The 21,377-nt window shown below is 43.7% G+C and overlaps 2 protein-coding genes across 12 annotated transcripts in view; one reads left to right on the plus strand and one right to left on the minus strand.

Moving 5' to 3' along the window:
* Window positions 1-2,455: 2,455 nt before the first annotated feature.
* FLCN (folliculin) overlaps window positions 2,456-21,377 on the minus strand; it is a 34,415-nt gene continuing 15,493 nt past the window's right edge. For 8 of the 11 annotated variants that reach the window (XM_036894056.2, XM_036894052.2, XM_036894054.2 and 5 more), the window contains 7 exons: window positions 18,939-19,030; window positions 17,158-17,348; window positions 6,393-6,506; window positions 5,598-5,721; window positions 4,349-4,480; window positions 4,124-4,229; window positions 2,456-3,697 (listed from right to left, as the gene is read on the minus strand). In XM_036894056.2, the coding sequence (XP_036749951.2) occupies window positions 3,496-3,697; window positions 4,124-4,229; window positions 4,349-4,480; window positions 5,598-5,721; window positions 6,393-6,506; window positions 17,158-17,348; window positions 18,939-19,030 (961 nt within the window). In that variant the 3' untranslated portion in view covers window positions 2,456-3,495. Of the gene's footprint in view, window positions 3,698-4,123; window positions 4,230-4,348; window positions 4,481-5,597; window positions 5,722-6,299; window positions 6,357-6,392; window positions 6,507-17,157; window positions 17,349-18,938; window positions 19,031-21,377 lie in introns of all 11 variants that reach the window. The other 3 variants (XM_036894058.2, XM_036894060.2, XM_057500773.1) reach the window with 3 other exon arrangements.
* Window positions 12,884-13,526, plus strand: LOC118916800 (PRELI domain containing protein 3B-like). The gene has a single exon (XM_036894063.2). The coding sequence runs from the start codon at window positions 13,020-13,022 to the stop codon at window positions 13,488-13,490; it is 471 nt and encodes a 156-aa protein (XP_036749958.2). The 5' UTR covers window positions 12,884-13,019; the 3' UTR covers window positions 13,491-13,526.

Here is a 21,377-nt window from a genome sequence, read left to right on the forward strand (position 1 = left end):
GATCTATGGGTCTGTTCTTGTGCCAGTACCAAATTGTCTGGATTACTGTGGCTTTGTAGTAGCAGCTCACTCTTTCTTATAATTCAGGTTCAGCTTCCCTGTGAGGTGAGTGACCTTAACTCTCCCTCCAATTCAACATTGCACTGCTCTCACTACTCCCCGTCTGGGAGTGTTCATTGGGAATATTTTCACTTGTTTTAAGTTATTTATTGTTCACCTTCTTCAGAAGATGTTTCAAGAGAGCAGGGAGCTGTATTTCTAGCTCCTAGAATAATATCTGGCATATCATAAACACTCAATATTGTTAAATGGAGAAATTGAATCAACAAGAGAGATGAGGAAAGGACACAGAGTGGACACCCAAAAAAGAACAGGAATAGAGAATCCTACACCACTGCCTCAGATGTCATCCATGGCACCAACCCCTCAGCTGCCCCAGAAATCATTCCCTACTAAAACGTTCAAAAAATACATCTCAAAAGTAGGATTACACCAATTACTTTTTCTATATATTGCAAAAGCTAGTCAGACTGAAAGCCAGAACATCAACTGCATTTTACACATGTGCTATTTAAGATTTACTTCATATATTTTGATAGTATATCTATTTTCTATCTATATTACATAGCTACTTTTTGTAGTTACCATGGGGATTATATTTAACAGCCTAAAACTGTAACATTCTAATTTGAATTTATAGCAGCTTAACTTCAAGAACATACAAAAACTGTGCTGCTTTACAGGACAGTCCCACCCCTTTCAGTTGGTGTCATGTCTTTATACATTAATTCTTTATACATCAATAAAACAAACAATTCTTCTAGAAGCATTAGTCTCCTGAAACATGTAGAAAACAAGATGTGGAGACATAAACCAGTTACAGTAATATTAGCTTCTACATTAGTGATTTTTTTTCTTGTTTCTTAAATCATGTAGAAAACAGTACAGTTGTTACAGTAACATCAGCTCTTATAATTGCTCATTATTTACCTTTATTGAGGCTGTTATTTCTCTATAGGCTTTGAGGTACTGTCTAGCATGTCCTTTCATTTCAACCTGCAGATGCCCCTGACAATTTCTTGCAGGTCTAGCAGTCATGAACTCCCTCAGCTTTTATCTGGGACTGTCTTCATTTGTCCCTCACTTTTGAAGGATGGTTTTGCTGAAGATTGGATTCTTGTTTGGTGCTATTTCTGTTTAAGCACTTTGAAAATACCGGCTCACAGTCTCCTGGCCCTCAGAGTTTCTGAGGGGTCTGCACATATTCTTACTGAGGATCATCACTTCTATGTGATGGTTTGCCTCCCACTGCTTCCAAGATTGGCTCTTTTGTCTTTTGAAAGTGTGATTATAATTCATTTTGTTGTGGCTTTTCATCTTCCCTTTTGAGTTTCTTCAGTGTTTATATTCATATCTTTAAATGAATTTGGGATGCTTTCAGCCAGTTTCCTCAAAAATTCTCTGCCCTTCTCTTCTGGAACTCCCCTGATGTGTGTTGGTCCTACTGGTGCCCACAAGTCCCACAGGCTGCTTTTCATTTTGGTTACTGCAATTTTCAGTTGCAGAATTTCTTTGGTTTCTTTTTAGATTTTGTGTCTCTATTGATACTTTGATTCTGTTCACACATTTTCTTGGCTTCCTTTAGATCTTTCACATCTTCAAGACATTGAAGTCTTTGTCTAGTGTATCCACCACTAAGTCTTGCTCGGGGGGATTCGTTGAATTATTTTCTCCTTTGAATGGGCCATGCTGTTCCAGGCCCTGCATGCTTTGTTATTTTTTTGAACACTAGACATTTAAGTATAATGTGATAGCTCTGGAAATCAGATGCTTCCCTTCCCCAGTATTTGCTGTTTTTTGTTTCACATTATTTTTATTGCTGTAAGCTGCCTTTTCGTCAAAGCTCAGCCTGAGGTGTAAACTCGTTTTTCTCAGGTCGTTTCTGAGCCTTCCCTTGTGCATGCAGTCACTCATTTGCCCCATATATGCAGCTGCTCTGTGTTTTTCCTGGCAGTCACTTCAGCCGGGTGGTGGGGGGGCAGTTCGCAGGGCCTGCAACAAGGGGAACAAGTGCGACCACGGCCACACCACACCTCTTTGCACCTGTGACCAGCAGCAGCAATTAGTTATCAGAGCAGATCCCCAACAGCAGAGAGATGGAGCCCTTTCTGCCAGCCACAGCTCCCGTATGCTGTGCGCAGCTGCTCCAGGACCACCACTCCACTGCTGCCTCCACCACAACTGGAATGGGGGGAAGGCTGCTGCTGTGCTAAGAGCTGAAAGTGAAATTTGCCACTATTTACCATCCACGTCTTCCCCTGGAAGTTGCAAGCCTTTAAAAGTCTCCAGAGTTCCAAAATGGTTACAACATCACTAGTGTTATTTTAACTGTAATGTTTTCTGTAACTGAACACCCCCAAAATTTTAGGTATCAAACCAATAATCCATATAGTCAGCAGTTTATAAAAATACATCTTTATTGTGTTTTAATGTTCTAACATGATAGATACCTAGTCATATAAACGTAGTCTTCATGTTAGATATAAATTAAACACAAATAACTATAAACAAATCAACAAAACTGCTGGAAAATCCCTTCAAGCCATGGATCCTTATTAAAAATGTACACTAGGATGATGAAACTCTTACACCACGTACTCTGAAAACAGTTAACTGCAGCCAAATGCAAATGTTTACAGTGGCACAGAATTAACTAGGGGGTTTCTCTTCTCCATATACAGTGAGCTAGGCAAGTCAAATGGCTCCATTTGACATTTCAGCAAAGTATCGCCTTTGTGTGAAATACAGCAAGGCCTTGTCCTCAACTAAGCGTAATTATAAAGCCACCACAGGAGAGCATGGCCAGAGCCTTGGCAGTCATGATTCAGAACGTGAATCCCAGAGGATCCAAAGAGGAGGAAAATATCCACTCCATTCCCAGAAGTCCTTCCCAGAGCACACACACAAAACCAGATTACTAAAGAGGACTAAGGATCAGCATGTCCTAAAAAATTCACAACTGTGGCAAAATATACAGTCATGCATTTAAAACCCAGACACCTCTTGCTGCATTTCAGAACAGAAAAGGTCTGAACATTAACCTTGAGAGAAGATGTGTTGTTATTGTGGATAAATGCTTGGTCTGCCCTGATGTGTTTTCCCTATAAATTTTGAGGTCCAAGTCCTTGAGAGGCATGAGATGCACATTTCTGAGTCTTCTGCAGGGACCCATTGCCACAAGTCTCCCACTGCCCTCTTCAAGGCTGGAGCAACTCAAAGAGCCTGTGGGTTGGTGATGCCAGAAACTACACCAGTCCCAAATCCCACAGAGGGCAAGGTTCTGCCCAGCTTCCATCACTTGCCAGGGAAGAGCTCTATGCCAGCTCCTCAGAAACAGGAGAATCTGTGCCACCAGAGGCCCATCTCTGCGCCTGGTGGCAAGTACAGCCATCACGGCTTCCCAGAAGGCACACCCTGGACGGAACCACACAGGCATCAGTTACGAGGCTCTGAAGCCGTGGGGCTGCGGACTGTGGACATGAGGTGTGACTTGTAGGTTTTGCTCAGGCCTGTCATCCAGAACTTAAGCAGCTTGACATTGTCTTCCTCGGACGCCCCAAGGATGCTCAGGAGCTTCTGTGTGTCCTCTTTGGGCCGACTGTCCACCTTGGTGAATTTAAAAAGGACCTTCACTTTGCTGTAGGAAACCGAAAACAAGACATTCAGCTACCAGAGTACGACCCCAGGGCTCTGGTCCTGAGTCCTAAACAGCTTCACGGCCAGCAGCAGTTCTGTGAGCAATGGTGCAGTGAAGCTGCGGTCACACCTGCACACTCTGGGGTCTTGCATTTGCCCATTAATTCTAACCCTGTTGCACCCAAATGGGGAAAAAAGAAAAATGTTCCTTAAATTCAGAAAAGGAACCAGTTGCTCCTAAGCTTCACTAGTGCCTGAACCCAGGCCCATAGTCCCCATCTACCTTACTGCCTCCTGGTAGGCACGGCCTTGCTCTCTCTCTGGAAACAGCTCCTGGTCTTTCCCCACAGAAGATCCTGCTGTGGGCAGCCCAGCCCTCCCCAGTGGGAAAGCAGAGACTCTAGGAGCCACACTGTCGAGTGCTTACTTCATCCACTCTTCCTTGAGGCAGATGAGGCACTGGTCAACCACGTCCACAGACAGATTCTGGTTGGTCAAAGCTGCTTCCATCTTATTCAGGATGGTCGGGCCGACTGGAGAAGAGCCGGGCGAAGCAGGGGAGGGCTGGTGAGCACGGGAAGCAAGCAGCCACACCCCACCCACCGGCTCCTGCTCTCATTCCAGCACAGGGAGCCCGCCTGGCAGCACCCACCTCGGTCTGCAGCTACAGGACTCCCACTGGTCACCACAAACTCGTACTTGCTGAGAGACTGGTCACCCTCGCACCCAACTGGGTGGAGGCTGGAGCGGGCGGCTGGGTGGACCTCCACGACGACAGCAAATTCTGTGACAGCACAAACAGCTGCTCACCATGTGCTTCTCCTCATCCCCTTACAAGCCCACCTCAGCTGCTGCTCCAATTATTCCCAGATGAACCAGGGAGAAACTCTAGTCTCCTGAGATCAACATTTTGGCATCTAAAACCTTTCATAGTTCATTTGTGATAGAGTTAAGGGTAAGCTTTTGTCTCGGTTACACATGTATCCCATCACAGTAACTACTAATTATTTTATATACTTCAGTACATTTACTACTAAACAACCCTGTGGAGTCCCATGATCACCACCACTTATTGACAGGGTAACAGCCTCAGAGAAGCTAAGTGACTTGCCCATGGTCACACAGCTAGAACTGTAAGAACTGCAAGCCCACCTCTGAAACCTGAGCCTACGTTCTCAACGCTACCCCCCAAAAAGCACTACCCCTCAGGGACTCAGGACCCAGCCTGGGGTGCAGAATGGAGGGGTCAGCTTAGGGTTGCTGAGCACCAAATACTCTGCCAATCAGCCTTGTCTGCCTGTGAGCACAGTGACTGCCTCGCACAGATGTGCCCAAGTAAATCACTGCCTTGCCTGGGGAAAGCCAGGATTTGCCCCCAGGAGTTCCTCCCCAAACCCAAAGCTGAGGGTGCTCATTAGCTTCCTGGTTCTCCGCCCAGAGAAGCAGGCCCATCAGCACTGGGGGGGGGGGCGGGTGCTGGGCTGAACAAGCCCCACTGTACTGATGATGAGTGTCAAGGATGGGTTTAAAGCATAAAGGAAGAAAAAAGTAGGAGGGGACAAGGGAGTATGACAGGAAACCACAGAGGGGTAAGGAAGACCTCAGACTGTGGGGCACGGAAGGCTCCCAAACCCTCGGCACCACCCACTCACCTCTGACACCCACTTGTGCTGCTCCCCCTGCAGACTGTGACTCACCCCCGAGAACCACACTGTGGCAAGCCACCCTTACTATGAGGCTGTCCAGCCCGACCCTCGCTCATTCTTTAAGTGGTCCAAAGCCACTGGGAAGGCTGGTCCTCCTGCCCCCACGGCCAGCAGGCAGCATCCTTGAATCCATGGCTAAACCCACACCAACTTCTGAGCCCTGAGGTGAGGGAAGCAGATGGGACAAGAACACACCTGAGGAGAGCACGTGGGGGGGGATCTGCACGTGCGGGCTGAGCCCCAGGAAGTTGCACCGGTAGGCCTCCTCATACTGGCTGCTGTAAGGGATGACGCGCACACAGCCCACCGGCAGCATGGTCTAGAGGAAACAGACGGCTCAGAAACCACACGGGCTCCAAGAGCCCCGCCCTGCACACCCCCTGCAGAGCGGTGTGAGTCTCCTCCCCACAGAAGGCACCCTGGTCATTTGGCCCCATGGGGTGCCTCCCACAGGCCCACTCATCCTGGCAGCTGCTCATGCTGCCTCTTGCTCCACTGTGTGAATCCCTCTGTCACTCTTACTTCTCAGATGATCACTTCTCCCCTCCTCCCACAGAGAGAGTGTAAACATTCTGAGAGACTGTCATTCACTCTGCACCCTCACAGGGCTGGCCAGGGAGGAGGCGCACACATGCTTTCTGAGGACATCAGTTCATCAAAGCCAGACCCGTGCCTTGGCACCCATGGCACCCCACCCCTGCCCCTAAGGCAGCTGGGGACCACTCCAAAGGCTTCTTACAGGACTCGGGGTCAGGGAGAGGAAGAGTTGTTAGCAGTCTCTCAAGACAGCATAACCTCCTCCCACTAGAAATAAAAACCATTAACAAATCATTTTTAACAGTGGAAAAACCCAGGTCTCAGATTCAAGCGAGAGCTTTTGTACCAAGCCATACACACCTCCTTCTGTTCGCACAGGTCAAAATTTCTTAGAAAACCCACTAGGCAAACACGATTCTGTGACAAAAGACAGAAGAAAAAACATAATCTTACCCGAAGAACATCAAAAGCTGACTGGACAAGATCCATGTCTCTGCTTTTCCAGATCACCTGGTTCCCCATGAGAACATGCCAGGCCAACATGCGAAACGACAGGGTGCCTAGGACCTGCAAGACAGAATTCGGTGTTTTCTGCCCTGAATTTTCCTCCCACCACTGAAGTCATGTGTGCATTCACCTAGAAATCTTCTCTGTATAATGAAGGAAGACAGGTAGGGAGAAGTCACGAATCTCCTCAGGGAGACTGGATGACTTGCAAAAGCTCGGAAAGGGGCAGGTTACAAACCCTATTTCTCCCCAAAGCTCTTGGTCCAGTTTTATTTTCAGAAATGTGAAGAAGTCACAGTGTTAGTTTTTTGCCATATTTACCCCTCTTTCTACATGTTTTTTTACTTGTTATTTCTTTTATTTATTTATTTATTTTGGTATCATAAATCTACAATTGCATGAGGAACATTGTTTACTAGACTCCCCCCATCACCAATTCCCCCCCACAAACCCCACTACAGTCACTGTCCACCAGCACAGTAAGAGGCTGTAGAATCACTACTTCTCTGTGTTGCACAGCCCTCCCCGTACCCCCCAACATTATACATGCTAATCGTAATGCCCCATTTCTTTCCCACTCCCCTTAACCCCCACTTCCCACCCATCCTCCCCAGTCCCTTTCCCTTTGGTAACTGTTAGTCCATTCTTGGGTTCTGTGATTCTGCTGCTCTTTTGTCCCTTCAGTTTTTTCTTTGTTCTTATACTCCACAGAAGAGTGAAATCACTTGATACTTGTCTTTCTCCACCTGGCTTATTTCACTGAGCATAATACCCTCTACCTCCATCCATGCTGTTGCAAATAGTAGGATTTGTTTTCTTCTTATGGCTGAATAATATTCCATTGTGTATATGTACCACATCTTCTTTATCCATTCATCTACTGACGGACACTTAGGTTGCTTCCATTTCTTGGCTATTGTAAATAGTGCTGTGATAAACATAGGGGTGCATCTATCTTTTTCAAACTGGGCTGCTGCATTATTAGGGTAAATTCCTAGAAGTGGAATTCTTGGGTCAAATGGTATTTCTATTATTAGCTTTTTGAGGAAACTCCATACTGCTTTCCACAATGGTTGAACAAATTTACATTCCCACCAGCAGTGTAGGAGGGTTCCCCTTTCTCCACATCCTCACCAACATTTGTTGTTGTTTGTCTTTTGGATGGTTGTGATCTTACTGGTGTAGGTGATATCTCATTCTGGTTTTAATTTGCAATTCTCTGATGACTAGCAATGAGGAGCATCTTTTCATGTGTCTGTTGGCCATCTGAATTTATTCTTTGGAGAACTGTCTGTTCAGCTCCTCTGACCATTTTGTAATGGGATTATTTGCTTTTTCTTAGTTGAGGTGCATGAGCTCTTTATATATTTTAGATGTCAACCCTTTATCGGATCTGTCACTTACGAATATATTCTCCCATACTGTAGGGTACTTTTCTGTTCTATTGATGGTGTCCCTTGCTGTACAGAAACTTTTTAGCTTGATATAGTCCCATGTCTTCATTTTTGCTTTTCTTTCCCTTGCCCATGGAGATATGTTCATGAAGAAGTTGCTCATGTTTCTGTCCAAGAGATTTTTGCCTATGTTTTTTTTCTAAGAGTTTTATGGTTTCATGACTTACATTCAATTCTTTGATCCATTTCGAATTTACTTTTGTGTATGGGGTTAGACAGTGATCCAGTTTCATTCTCTTACATGTAGCTGTCCAGTTTTGCCAACACCATCTGTTGAAGAGACTGTCATTTCCCCATTGTATTCCATGGCTCCTTTATCATATATTATTTGACCATATATGTTTGAGTTAATGTCTGGAGTCTCTATTCTGTTCCATTGGTCTGTGGCTCTGTTCTTGTGCCAGTACCAAATTGTCTTAATTACTGTGGCTTTGTAGTAGAGCTTGAAGTTGGGGAGCGAGATCCCCCCGCCCCACTTTATTCTTCCTTCTCAGGATTGCTTTTGCTATTTGGAATCTTTGGTGTTTCCATGAATTTTTGAACTATTTGTTCCAGTTCATTGAAGAATGTTGTTATAATTTCATAGGGATTGCATCAAATCTATATATTGCTTTGGGAAGGATGGCCATTTTGACAATAATAATTCTTCCTAGCCAAGAGCATGGGATGAGTTTCCATTTGTTAGTGTCCTCTTTAATTTCTCTTAAGAGTGTCTTATAGTTTTCAGAGTATAGGTCTTTCACTTCCTTGGTTGGGTTTATTCCTAGATATTTTATTCTTTTGATGCGATTGTGAATGGAATTGTTTTCCTGATTTCTCTTTCTGCTGGTTCATTGTTAGTGTATAGGAAAGCCACAGATTTCTGTGTGTTAAATTTGTATCTTGCAACTTTGCTGAATTCCGATATCAGTTCTAATAGTTTTGCAGTGGAGTCTTTAGGGTTTTTTATGTACAATATCATGTCATCTGCAAATAGTGACAGTTTTAACTTTTTTTTTAACAATTTGGATTCCTTGTATATCTTCGTTTTGTCTGATTGCCATGGCTAGGAACTCCATTACTATGTTGAATCACAGTGGGGAGAGTGGGCATCCCTGTCTTGTTCCTGACCTCAGAGGAATAGCTTTCAGCCTCTCACTGTTCAGTATGATGTTGGCTGTGGGTTTATCATATATGGCCTTTACTACGTTGAGGAACTTGCCCTCAATATCCATTTTGTTGAGAGTTTTTATAATGAATGGATGTTGAATTTTGTCAAATGCTTTTTCAGCATCTATGGAGATGATCATGTGGTTTTTGTCTTTCTTTTTGTTGATGTGGTGGATGATGTTGATGGATTTTCGAATGTCGTACCATCCTTGCATCCCTGGGATGAATCCCACTTGGTCATGGTGTATGATCCCTTTGATGTATTTTTGAATTCGGTTTGCTAATATTTTGTTGAGTATTTTTGCATCTACGTTCATCAGGGATATTGGTCTGTAATTTTCTTTTTTGGTGGGATATTTGCCTGGTTTTGGTATTAGGGTGATGTTGGCTTCATAGAATGAGTTTGGGAGTATTCCCTCCTCTTCTATTTTTTGGAAAACTTTAAGGAGAACGGGTATTATGTCTTCTCTGTATGCCTGATAAAATTCTGAGGTAAATCCATCTCGCCCGGGGGTTTTGTTCCTGGGTAGTATTTTGATTACCACTTCAATTTCTTTGCTGGTAATTGGTCTGTTTAGATTTTCTGTTTCTTTCTGGGTCAGTCTTGGAAGGTTGTATTTTTCTAGGAAGTTGTCCATTTCTCCTAGGTTTCCCAGCTTGTTATCATATAGGTTTTCATAGTACTCTCTAATAATTCTTTGTATTTCTGTGGGGTCCGTCATGATTTTTCCTTTCTCGTTTCTGATTCTGTTGATGTGTGTTGACTCTCTTTTCCTCTTAATAAGTCTGGCTAGAGGCTTAGCTATTTTGTTTATTTTCTCAAAGATCCAGCTCTTGGTTTCATTGATTTTTGCTATTGTTTTATTCTTCTCAATTTTGTTTATTTCTTTTCTGATCTTTATTATGTCCTTCCTTCTGCTGACCTTTGGCCTCATTTGTTCTTCTTTTTCCAGTTTCGATAATTGTGGCATTAGACCATTCATTTGGGATTGTTCTTCCTTCTTTAAATATGCCTGGATTGCTATATACTTTCCTCTTAAGACTGCTTTTGCTGTATCCCACAGTAGTTGGGGCTTTGTGTTGTTGTTGTCGTTTGTTTCCATGTATCGCTGGATCTCCATTTTGGTTTGGTCATTGATCCATTGATTATTTAGGAGCGTATTGTTAAGCCTCCATGTGTTTGTGAGCCTTTTTGCTTTCTTTGTACAATTTATTTCTAGTTTTATGCCTTTGGGGTCTGAAAAGTTGGTTGGTAGGATTTCAATCTTTTGGAATTTACTGAGGCTCTTTTTGTGGCCTAGTATGTGGTCTATTCTGGAGAACGTTCCATGTGCACTTGAGAAGAATGTGTATCCTGTTGCTTTTGGATGTAGAGTTCTGTAGATGTCGGTTAGGCCCATCTGTTCTAGTGTGTTGTTCAGTGCCTCTGTGTCCTTACTTATTTTCTGTCTGGTGGATCTGTCCTTTGGTGTGAGTGGTGTGTTGAAGTCTCCCAAAATAAATGCATTGCATTCTGTTTCCTCCTTTAATTCTGTTAGTATTTGTTTCACATATGTTGGTGCTCCTGTATTGGGTGCATATATATTTATAATGGTTATAACCTCTTGTTGGACTGAGCCCTTTATCATTATGTAATGTCCTTCTTTATCTTTTGTTACCTTCTTTATTTTGAAGTCTGTTTTGTCTGATACTAGTATTGCAACACCTGCTTTTTTCTCTTTGTTGTTTGCATGAAATATCTTTTTCCATCCCTTGACTTTAAGTCTGTACATGTCTTTGGGTTTGAGGTGAGTCTCTTGTAAGCAGCATATGGATGGGTCTTGCTTTTTTAGCCATTCTGTTACTCTGTGTCTTTTGATTGGTGCATTCAGTCCATTTACATTTAGGGTGATTATTGAAAGGTATGTACTTATTGCCATTGCAGGCTTTAAGTTTGTGGTTACCAAAGGTTCAAGGGTAGCTTCTTTACTATCTAACCATCTAACTTAAGTCGCTTATTGAGCTATTATAAACACGGTCTGATGATTCTTTATTTCTCTCCCTTCTATTCCTCCTCCTCTGTTCCTTGTATGTTAGGTGTTTTATTCTGTACTCTTTTGTGTTTCCCTCGACTGCCTTTGTGAATAGTTGATTTTATTTTTTGCTTTTAGTTAGTATTTGGTTGGTCTGCTTTCTTTGCTGTGATTTTACTTTCTCTGGTGACATCTATTTAGCCTTAGGAATGCTTCCATCTAGAGGAGTCCCTCTAAAGTACCCTGTAGAGGTGGTTTGTGGGAGGCAAATTCCCTCAACTTTTGCTTGTCTGGGAATTAATCCCTCCTTCATATTTAGATGATAATCGTGCTGGATACAGTGTCCTTGGTTCAAGGTCCTTCTGTTTCATTGCATTAAATATATCATGCCATTCTCTTCTGGCCTGTAAGGTTTCTGTTGAGAAGTCTGATGACAGCCTGATGGGTTTTCCTTTGTAGGTGACATTTTTTCTCTCTCTCTGGCTGCCTTTAATACTCTATCCTTGTCCTTGATCTTTGTCATTTTAATTATTATGTGTCTTGGTGTTGTCCTCCTTGGGTCCCTTCTGTTGGGAGTTCTGTGGGCTTCCGTGGTCTAAGAGACTATTTCCTCCCCCAGTTTGGGGAGGTTTTCAGCAATTATTTCTTCAAATACACTTTTTATCCCTTTTTCTCTCTTCTTCTTCTTCTGGTACCCCTATAATGCAGATATTGTTCTGTTTGGATTGTTCACACAGTTCTAATATTCTTTCATTCCTGGAGATCCTTTTATCTCTCTCTGCCTCAGCTTCTCTGCGTTCCTGTTCTCTGATTTCTATTCCATTAACAGCGTCTTGCACCTCATCCAGTCTGCTCTTAAGTCCTTCCAGAGATTGTTTTATTTCTGTATTCTCCCTCCCATCTTTATCTGTTAGCTCTTGCATTTTTCTCTGCAGCTCCAGCAGCATGGTTATGATCTCTATTTTAAATTCTTTTTCAGGAAGATTGGTTAAATCTGTCTCCCCAGGCTCCTTCTCAGGGGTTGTCTATGTGATTCTGGTCTGGATTAAATTCTTCTGCTTTTTCATGGTGATAGAGGTAGTCGTGGGCAGTTGGCGCGTGTGTCAGCTGGGAGACCCTTCCCACTTGCTCATCACCATCCTCTCCTGTGAGAACGGCGACCCCTAGCGGCTTGGAGTGGGCAGCTGCGTCCTAGCGGGGTCTCTGAGTTTGGCCCAGGCGGCTGTGGAGGAGGCTCTGGGTGGTTGTTGTGGGTGCGGCCGCTTTCAGGCTGCTCCCCTGCTATGGCCAGGCCGCGCCGGAGGGAGAATGGACAGGAGGCTGTTTATCGCCATGAGGGGCCTCAGAGCTGCACTGTCGCCCAAGGGGTTAGGGTGCCCAGAGTTCCCCGGGATTCCGAGCTGCTAGGCTGAGTGTGCTGGAACGCTTCCGTCCAGCTGTGGGGTCCCTGTCCCTTTAAGACTTTCAAAAGGCACTTGCTTTTCTTTTGTCCCAGGGGTGCGGGCAGCGGGGACCCGCTCGCAGATTTTACTGTTCTGTTTCCCTAATATCCAGCACACCACGCACTGTGTCTGTGCTCCCGGTGCAGATGGCTAGGGCTGGGTATTTAGCAGTCCTGGGCTCCCTCTCCCTCCCCGCTCAGACTCCTCTCCTCCCGCTGGGGAGCTGGGGTGTGGGGACACTCGGGTCCCCCAGGGCCGCAGTTTGTATCTTACACCCTTTGTGAGGCACTGGGTTCTCGCAGGTGTAGATGTAGCCTGCCTGTTGTACTGTATCCACTGGTCTCTCTTTTAGGAATGGTTGTATTTGTTGTGTTTTCAAAAATATATATGCGTCGGGCCCAGCGGCGCGTGTGTTGCGCGGCCGGCCGGGAGGCTGGGGCTCGGGGCAGGGGCGTGTGCGGCCTCTGCTTCATTGTGCCCTAGCAGCGCCCGGATGTCACGCGGGCTGCTGGCATCATGAAGATCTGGACTTCGGAGCACGTCTTTGACCACCCATGGGAAACTGTTACAACAGCTGCAATGCAGAAATACCCAAACCCTATGAACCCAAGTGTGGCTGGAGTTGATGTACTGGACAGACATATAGATCCCTCTGGAAAGTTGCACAGCCATAGACTTCTCAGCACAGAGTGGGGACTGCCTTCCATTGTGAAATCTCTTATTGGTGCAGCAAGAACCAAAACATATGTGCAAGAACATTCTGTAGTTGATCCTGTAGAGAAAACAATGGAACTTAAATCTACTAATATTTCATTTACAAATATGGTTTCAGTAGATGAGAGACTTACATACAAACCATATCCTCAGGACTCAGAAAAAACTGTTTTGACTCAAGAAGCCATAATTAGTGTGAAAGGAGTCAGTCTCAGCAGTTACCTCGAAGGACTGATGGCAAGTACGATATCTTCAAATGCTAATAAAGGCTGAGAAGCAATGGAATGGGTAATACGTAAACTAAATGCTGAGCTTGAGGAATTGACAGCCTCGGCAAGAGGGAGCATGAGGACACCAATGGCGGCAGCAGCATTTGTAGAAAAATGATGAAAAAAGAAGTTGGTCTACAACACCCGACCCCCCTGGGTCTCTACAAACTAGCAATATATTTATTTGTTATTTAAAAAATAAAACCAGATGACTGGTTAGCCAGAGACGGGTAAGATTCCTCAAGGGAGGAACAACCTAAGACAGGCACAGTCGCAGGGGGGCCATCAGGTGAGAAATTGGGGATCAACAGAGGTGAGGCTTAGAACCTCACACCCCCTGTTCTGAGAGAAATCTTCTGCATACGTGGATGTTTTATTGCCCTTGTCTAGCTTGGATTAACACATAGTCTACAGGCACACACCTGATCATCTACATTTGCTCTCTTACAACACTAAACTATGTTTTCTACCTTTATCTTGTATCTACCTACCACTTCAGCATTTTATTAAAAATAATAAAGAGAGAAATGTGGTATCCACATATAAATCAAGTATAAAAACCAAATGAGTATTCATATTTGAACTGACTGTTTAGAGTTCATAATGCATGAGCAAAACCGAAAGTTTCTGTGATGACTGCCCTTGTAATGTTCACCATGTAACTTATTCATTATGTAAGAATTTGTTCTCCATGTAAGAACTTGTTTGTTATGCCTCAGAAGATTGGAGACTGACGAAAATTAGGCTTGGGGTGGATTAATGATTGTGCATTGAGCATTGACTCCCCTATACAGAATTTTATTGTCGTTAACAACCATTTGATCAATAAATATGAGAGATGCCCTCACAAAAAAAAAAAAAAAAAAAAAAAAGGACAGACTTCCAATGGTAAAATAAATAAGTAACCGGGATGTAATGTATAGCATAAGGAATATAGTCAAGATATTGTAACAGCTTGGTAGGGTGATAGCTGGAACCTAGAATTATGTATATAAATGTTCTACCACTGTGTTGTACACTTGAAACTAATGTAATGTAATACTGTGCGTCAACTACCCTTCAATAAAAAATATTTAAAAAAATAAATAAATAAAAATAAATAAATAAATAAAATAAAACCACAGGTAGTTTTTTTTTTAATAAGCTGAAAAGGCTATGTGACTTTTCATCACTACAAAGAGATGCAGGGTTTCTGAGGAAAAGGGATCACTGAAATTAGCATTGTTTGAAATAACTTAGTTTTGAAGAATCTGATATTTATATGAATATTTAACAATTTTTGAAAAGTTCTTGGAAATTGGTATTGGCTTATTAAATCTCCTTAAGGTAGAATTTTAAAGCTTTTCGTGCTTTGGCACGCTACCTGGCTTTGGACCAACCCTGAACAAAGCAGAGACATCTCTTAAATGTACACAGTTGCCTTGCTGCAGTAAATGTCAGATGATTGCATGAGGGAACTCACTTGAAAAGGAGATACTGTATAGTTTTAAAAGATCTTAATTTGTATAGAATAACTTGCTCTGCTATAAACCACCACTGAAAACCACAGTGTTTGAATTTGGTACCTAAATGACATTTTTGGAGTGAAAATTATCACTAGAATAATACATGACTCCTACAAAAATGTGATTATTAAGAGTACTGTATTGATTTGCTAAAGTTTTGTAACTTAGTAAAAGTATTACCTTCCTTGGGTTTGTACTTTATGACTTAGTATGCTATACCGTGGGCTGGTTGTTAACTGAAAAAATTAAATCACTACCTAATTTTGCAGCACTCTTAAACAGAAGAACAGCTGTTCACATCTTTCAGCATTTCAACTTTGCCTAACTTATAAATTTTCATGTGTCAAAATCATGGTTCTGTAATTGCCAAAGCATATGTCAGGTTATTTGAATATACTTTGTGAAGTAATTGTGACCACAAAACATCTTTTTTCACATGAAGAGCTGTACATCATTTGAAATCACTCACGTGATGTCTTGATCTGAAGCTTAAATCCCAGGTACTTAATTTTGAATAATACAGTGCCAGAGCCGAGGGTGGGGGTGGGAGGAAGGAAAAATAATAGGAAAAAAGGGCATTGACCTAAACTAACCACTGCATGGATTGCTTTGCAGCTTGTATTTCTGGGAAGTCCTTATTTTGAATGCTGAGGGATAGCTGCAGTCAGAAAAACAGTCCAGTTAATGTTAATGTATTTTGCTTCATCTTTTGTAGCAGGCAGTTACCAACCAGTAAATAATATCCTTGATACTTGTAGTTGTTGGATAGAGTATTTTTAAAGGTGATTAGCTCTTGCCTTTATTTTACAGTGCTTAGCGTGATAAACTTCTATTCGTTTCCTATAAAAGAAACCAATTAATTTATGTATATAAACTACAGAAATAGCCTACCAAACTGTTTTTAAAATCAGTGTTTCTCTACTTAAATTGTTTAGCTTAAAGACTTTTTAGGATATTTGTAAAAGCAAGTTAAATCCAATAAGGTTTTTGATTAGTTTTTGTAACTGGAGATGGGTTTTACAATTGAAATTTCAGCTGAACAAAACATTGCTAAATATTTGATTTTTAAAAGTTGCCTTGTATGATTTCTGTAAATTATCCTTGTTCTGAAAAAGGTGTAAAATGCCCTAATGATAAAAAAGATTTCTAAACAAAAAAAAAAAAAATATATATATATATGGTTTTGGGAGATTTCCACCGCCCTACTCACGCCACCATCTTGGCTCCTCCCCCTACATGCTTTTTTTTGCTGGACTATTTGAACATGAGTAGGCATCGGCTGCTCGGCACCCTGGAAGCACAGGGCTTCTCCTGTATACCCCCGTCCACACCAGCCTGAAGGGACAGGCCAGTGTGTCACCTCATGGCTTGTAAACACGGCTTAGAAAAGAAGCCTCCAACACACATGCCACCAAATCCTAATAGCTTCAGAGCACTTCACTGGGGTTCACGATTCTTCTCACTTTAATCCACATAAGCAATCAACAAGGATGGTATCAGCCAAACAGAATCATTTTTATGGGTGAATGTTTTTCATTTAGAAGCCCCATAGAGTATCTGCCATTAAAATCCACTCTTTACTCCATTTTCCAAGATAGAAATAATCTCCTGATAAAATTCATGCTCATTGTAAAAAATAAGAAAAATGTAAAAAGAGCACAACCTGTCTTTGTGATTTTACAATTCCTTCCTCCCATATGACCAAGTACAGACACAGTGAATACTGTGCGAATGATCTTTGTTACGCGTGTATACACACATACCACCCTGTACAATGCACTGCTTGTTCTCTCTTGTACTTAATGGCAGTCTGCTGTCTGGATGCAATCACTACAGCTGGACACACGGATTTGTGAAGCGGCTAGGCTGTGTGCAAACCAACAGTGCCGGTAAATTCCTTTAGGAATGACAAAATTAGGGGACCATGAGAAGCCACGATTCAGTCCTTTCCTTAAAGAGAACACCTGCATCACCACTAAAGGGGAGCACTGCTCCTGGAGCTAAGACACCCCACATGCCCACTGTCATTTTCAAGCCCCCATCAGGCTGGTTCTTGGTTACTCCTAACCAGTCCCTGCTGGGTCTTGAGCACAACAGGCCTAAAGCACACAGTGCGTTGGACAGAGGTGAGCTGCAAGTGACTGGGCTTTACCCTCTGCTGCCCACCTGCCTCATGTGCCGAAGGGACCTGAAGATGGACAGCTTTCGGGACTGCCAGTTTCCACAGTCTGCCAGCAAGGAAGAATCTGTTGGGCATTTGGCCAGCTCCTGCCCTTCTGCACCCTCTGGCGAGACAGGGGCTTTCTCCTCCTCTTCAGCCTTAGAGTTGTCCCAGCTTTCAGATTCCTCTTCTAGGTCTACAAGAGGGACAACAAAGACTGTTATGAAGCATGCAGCCCCCCTGGATTCCTTCAACCCCTGGGCGCAGGAGTCATTAGGTGACCACTTCAGCCCAGGGTATCTCGTGGTTAAACCAACCAGTCAGCTACTGACTTCTGGTTTGGGCTTGGCCTGGGAAGGGTGTTCAAGCAGCTGTCTTCTCGACCTGAAGCACCACAGCACTGTGAAGCTCACACTGCATGGCCAGGAGCTCTTTACTGTCCATGGGGAACCTAAACCAACAAGTGTGACAGCTGATGCTTACCCAACACATCCTCGGTGGGCATTATTGTAAGGGCTTCCACATGCTATTCCATTTAATCCTTTCAACTGTCCAAAGATCAGTACTATTCTTCCCATTTTACAAATAAATATTTTTTATTTCCATTAGTCTCCACTGACAACCCCCACACATGATGGCTTCTTCAATCCATGTCACCAATGAGACAGGGACCCATAGAGAAGTGGCTGTACCTGGGCACACAGAACACAGGCGCAGCAGAGCCAGGACTTGAAGCCTGGTCTGATTCCGAAATGTGTGCTCCAAACCTCTACGCTCACCTTTTCTGTAACCAAAATGTCTCTCTCTCTTCAAAGCTCTGGTATACTTGCTTCTCTGTGTAGTAAATCCCACCAATGGCCTATCCTGGCCATCTTCACTAGCCTGAACTTTGTAATCACTGCAATCATCAACAGGACTAGGGGCCACTGACCCACGAGGGTGAGCAGGCAGACTGCCAGGTCTGGTTTTTCCAAGGATGTTCTCTTCTTGATGAAACCCTTCTCACTTTGCCCTACCCAGGAAAGAGTGTTTGAATGCAAGTGGGTACAAGTCACTTGCCTACAGGAATACCCTTGAAACTTCTTAAGATCAATAATACACCAAGTGAAGCACATCAAGCATTACTTTAGCAACAAGCTACAACACGCATCACAGTCTGGTTTACCCAACCCCACAGATGAAACCACGGACTTAAGAAATCGAATCATCTCTAAAGGAAAGCCACAAAGGATTGAGATCAGAGGTGCCTGGGTTGGTGTGCGCTGCAGCAGAACCCACGGGAAAACACTTAAGCACACAGAAGCCCAAGCCCTAGACATGGAGGTCTGATTGCAAACCTGAGGAGGGCGGCCCATATACTGGTCAGGCTTGGGAACCACTGACCTTGATGGAAACCTGAGATCCAACCAAAGCACAACATTTTATTGTTAAAGAGCAAAGAATGAAAGGCTGTCCGGGAAGGCCAACACTTGGCTATGATAAAATAGGGACAAGAAAACCTTCAATCAACAGATCCTTTCCACAGACTGACAGTCATTAAGAGTGGATCTTCCCAACCCGTTCAAGGTAAATACCCTTTTACATGAATATCAAGGAAAATGAGATAGGAAACCACAATAAAAACACCTAGATAAAGGGCAAGCTTTTGGGAACGCCCGTCCTGGGACCATGCCCCCCAGGGTCCCCTTCATCAGCAACTTCTGCTGGGACAGAAGGCCAGTAGCTGGGAGATGGCCCCCAAAGGCAACACAGGCCAAGGGATCAGCACAAGCACCTGCCAGCTCACCTGCAAGCTTCTCCATCTGGACCAAGGTGTCCTCGGTGGGCGCGCCCTCCAGGAGCTTCTCAGTCAGCCGGCTGCCGCAGGCTTTCAGGAGCCTGGGGAATAAAGCACTGTCTCTGACGTGTTCTTGCCGAAAGAAAAACCGAACCAGAATATATGCTGGATTGAATGTTGCTAAGGAATTAATCAGTTTTGCTTCATAATGGTTTTATGCTTGAAATGACACAACTAAGATTTGCTTTAAAAAATAACTCTAGGGGCGGAGCCAAGATGGCACCGTGAGTAGGGCAATGGGAATCTCCTCCCAAAAACATATATATTTTTGAAAATACAACAAATACAACTAATCCTAAAAGAGAGACCAGAAGACACAGGACAACAGCCAGACCACATTCACACCTGCGAGAACCCAGCACCTGGTGAAGGGGGTAAGATACAAGCTGCAGCCCGGCAGGACCCGAGGCCCCTCATCACAGCTCCCGGTGGAAGGAGAGGAGTCGGAACAGGGAGGGAGAGGGAGCCCAGGACTGCTAAACACCCATCCCCAGCCATCCGCACCAGAGCGCGCACACAGTGTATGCGTGGAGTCCTGGATACTAGGGAAGCAGGACAGTAAGACCTGTGAACGGGTCCTGCAGCCGGCGCCTCTGGGACAAAGAAAAGCAAGTGCTTTTTGAAAGTCTTAAAGGGACAGGGACCTCACAACTGGACGGAAGCATCCTGGGTCACAGTCCAGCCACTGGAAATTCCAGGGAACTCCAGGCGCACGAAACCCCTGGGCAACAGCTCTGAGACCCCTCACGGAGGTAAAGAGCCAAACTGTCCCCCGTCCATTACCCCTCCGGGGCCCCACCATAGCAGAGAAGCAACCTGAGGCTGGCCACGCCCACAGCAAGGGAGCTTCCTCCATACCGCCAGGCAAGATACAGAGACCCAGTCTACACGCAATTGCCCAACACAACCACTAGGGGTCGCAGTTGTCCCAGTAAAGAAAGGCCAGGAGCAAGTGGAAAGTCTTGGCTCTCCCAGCTGACAGACAAGTCAATAGCTCACCATTGCACCTATCAACATGAAAAGGCAAAAAAATTTGATCCAGACAAGACTAACCCAGACAGCTTTGACATCTTCTACATCTTCCCCTGAGAAGGAACCTGGGGAGATAGATTTAACCAGTCTTCCTGAAAAAGAATTCAAAACAAAAGTCATAACCATGCTGATGGACTTGCAGACAAATATGCAAGAACTAAGGAGGGAGAATACAGAAATAAAACAAGCTCTGGAAGGACTTCAAAACAGAATGGACGAGATGCAAGATACCATTAATGGACTAGAAAACAGAGAACAGGAACGCAGAGAAGCTGATGCAGAGAGAGATAAAAGGATCTCCAGGAATGAAAGAATATTAAGAGAACTGTGTGACCAACGAAATGGAACAATATCCGCACTATAGGGGTACCAGAAGAAGAAGAGAGAGAAAAAGGGAGAGAAAGTGTCTTTGAAGAAATAATTGCTGAAAACTTCCCCAAACTAGGAGAGGAAATGGCCTCTCAGACCACACAGGTACACAGAACTCCCATGACAAGGGATCCAAGTAGGGCAACACCAAGACACATAATAATTAAAATGGCAAAGATCAAAGACAAGGACAAAGTATTAAAGGCAGCCAGAGAGAAAAAAAAAGGTCACCTACAAAGGAAAACCCATCAGGCTGTCATCAGACTTCTCAACAGAAACCCTACAGGCCAGAAGAGAATGGCGTGATATACTTAATGCAATGAAACAGAAGGGACTCGAACCAAGAATACTGTATCCAGCACAATTATCATTTAAATATGAAGGAGGGATTAAACAATTCCCAGACAAGCAAAAGTTGAGGGAATTTGCCTCCCACAAACCACCTCTACAGGGCATCTTACAGGGACTGCTCTAGATGGGAGCACTCCTAAAAAGAGCACAGAACAAAACACCCAACATATGAAGAATGGAGGAGGAGGAATAAGAAGGGAGAGAAATAAAGAATCATCAGACCGTGTTTATAATAGCTCAATAAGCGACTTAAGTTAGATGGTTAGATAGTAAAGAAGCTACCCTTGAACCTTTGGTAACCACAAACTTAAAGCCTGCAATGGCAATAAGTACATACCTTTCAATAATCACCCTAAATGTAAATGGACTGAATGCACCAATCAAAAGACACAGAGTAACAGAATGGCTAAAAAAGCAAGACCCATCCATATGCTGCTTACAAGAGACTCACCTCAAACCCAAAGACATGTACAGACTTAAAGTCAAGGGATGGAAAAAGATATTTCATGCAAACAACAAAGAGAAAAAAGCAGGTGTTGCAATACTAGTATCAGACAAAATAGACTTCAAAATAAAGAAGGTAACAAAAGATAAAGAAGGACATTACATAATGATAAAGGGCTCAGTCCAACAAGA

This window comes from Manis pentadactyla, chromosome 4 (assembly GCF_030020395.1).
Source record: "Manis pentadactyla isolate mManPen7 chromosome 4, mManPen7.hap1, whole genome shotgun sequence".
NCBI lineage: Eukaryota > Metazoa > Chordata > Mammalia > Pholidota > Manidae > Manis > Manis pentadactyla.

Excerpts from the sequence above, each read along its gene's own strand:
- LOC118916800 (XM_036894063.2), top strand. The coding sequence starts at position 13,020 with ATGAAGATCTGGACTTCGGAGCACGTCTTTGACCACCCATGGGAAACT.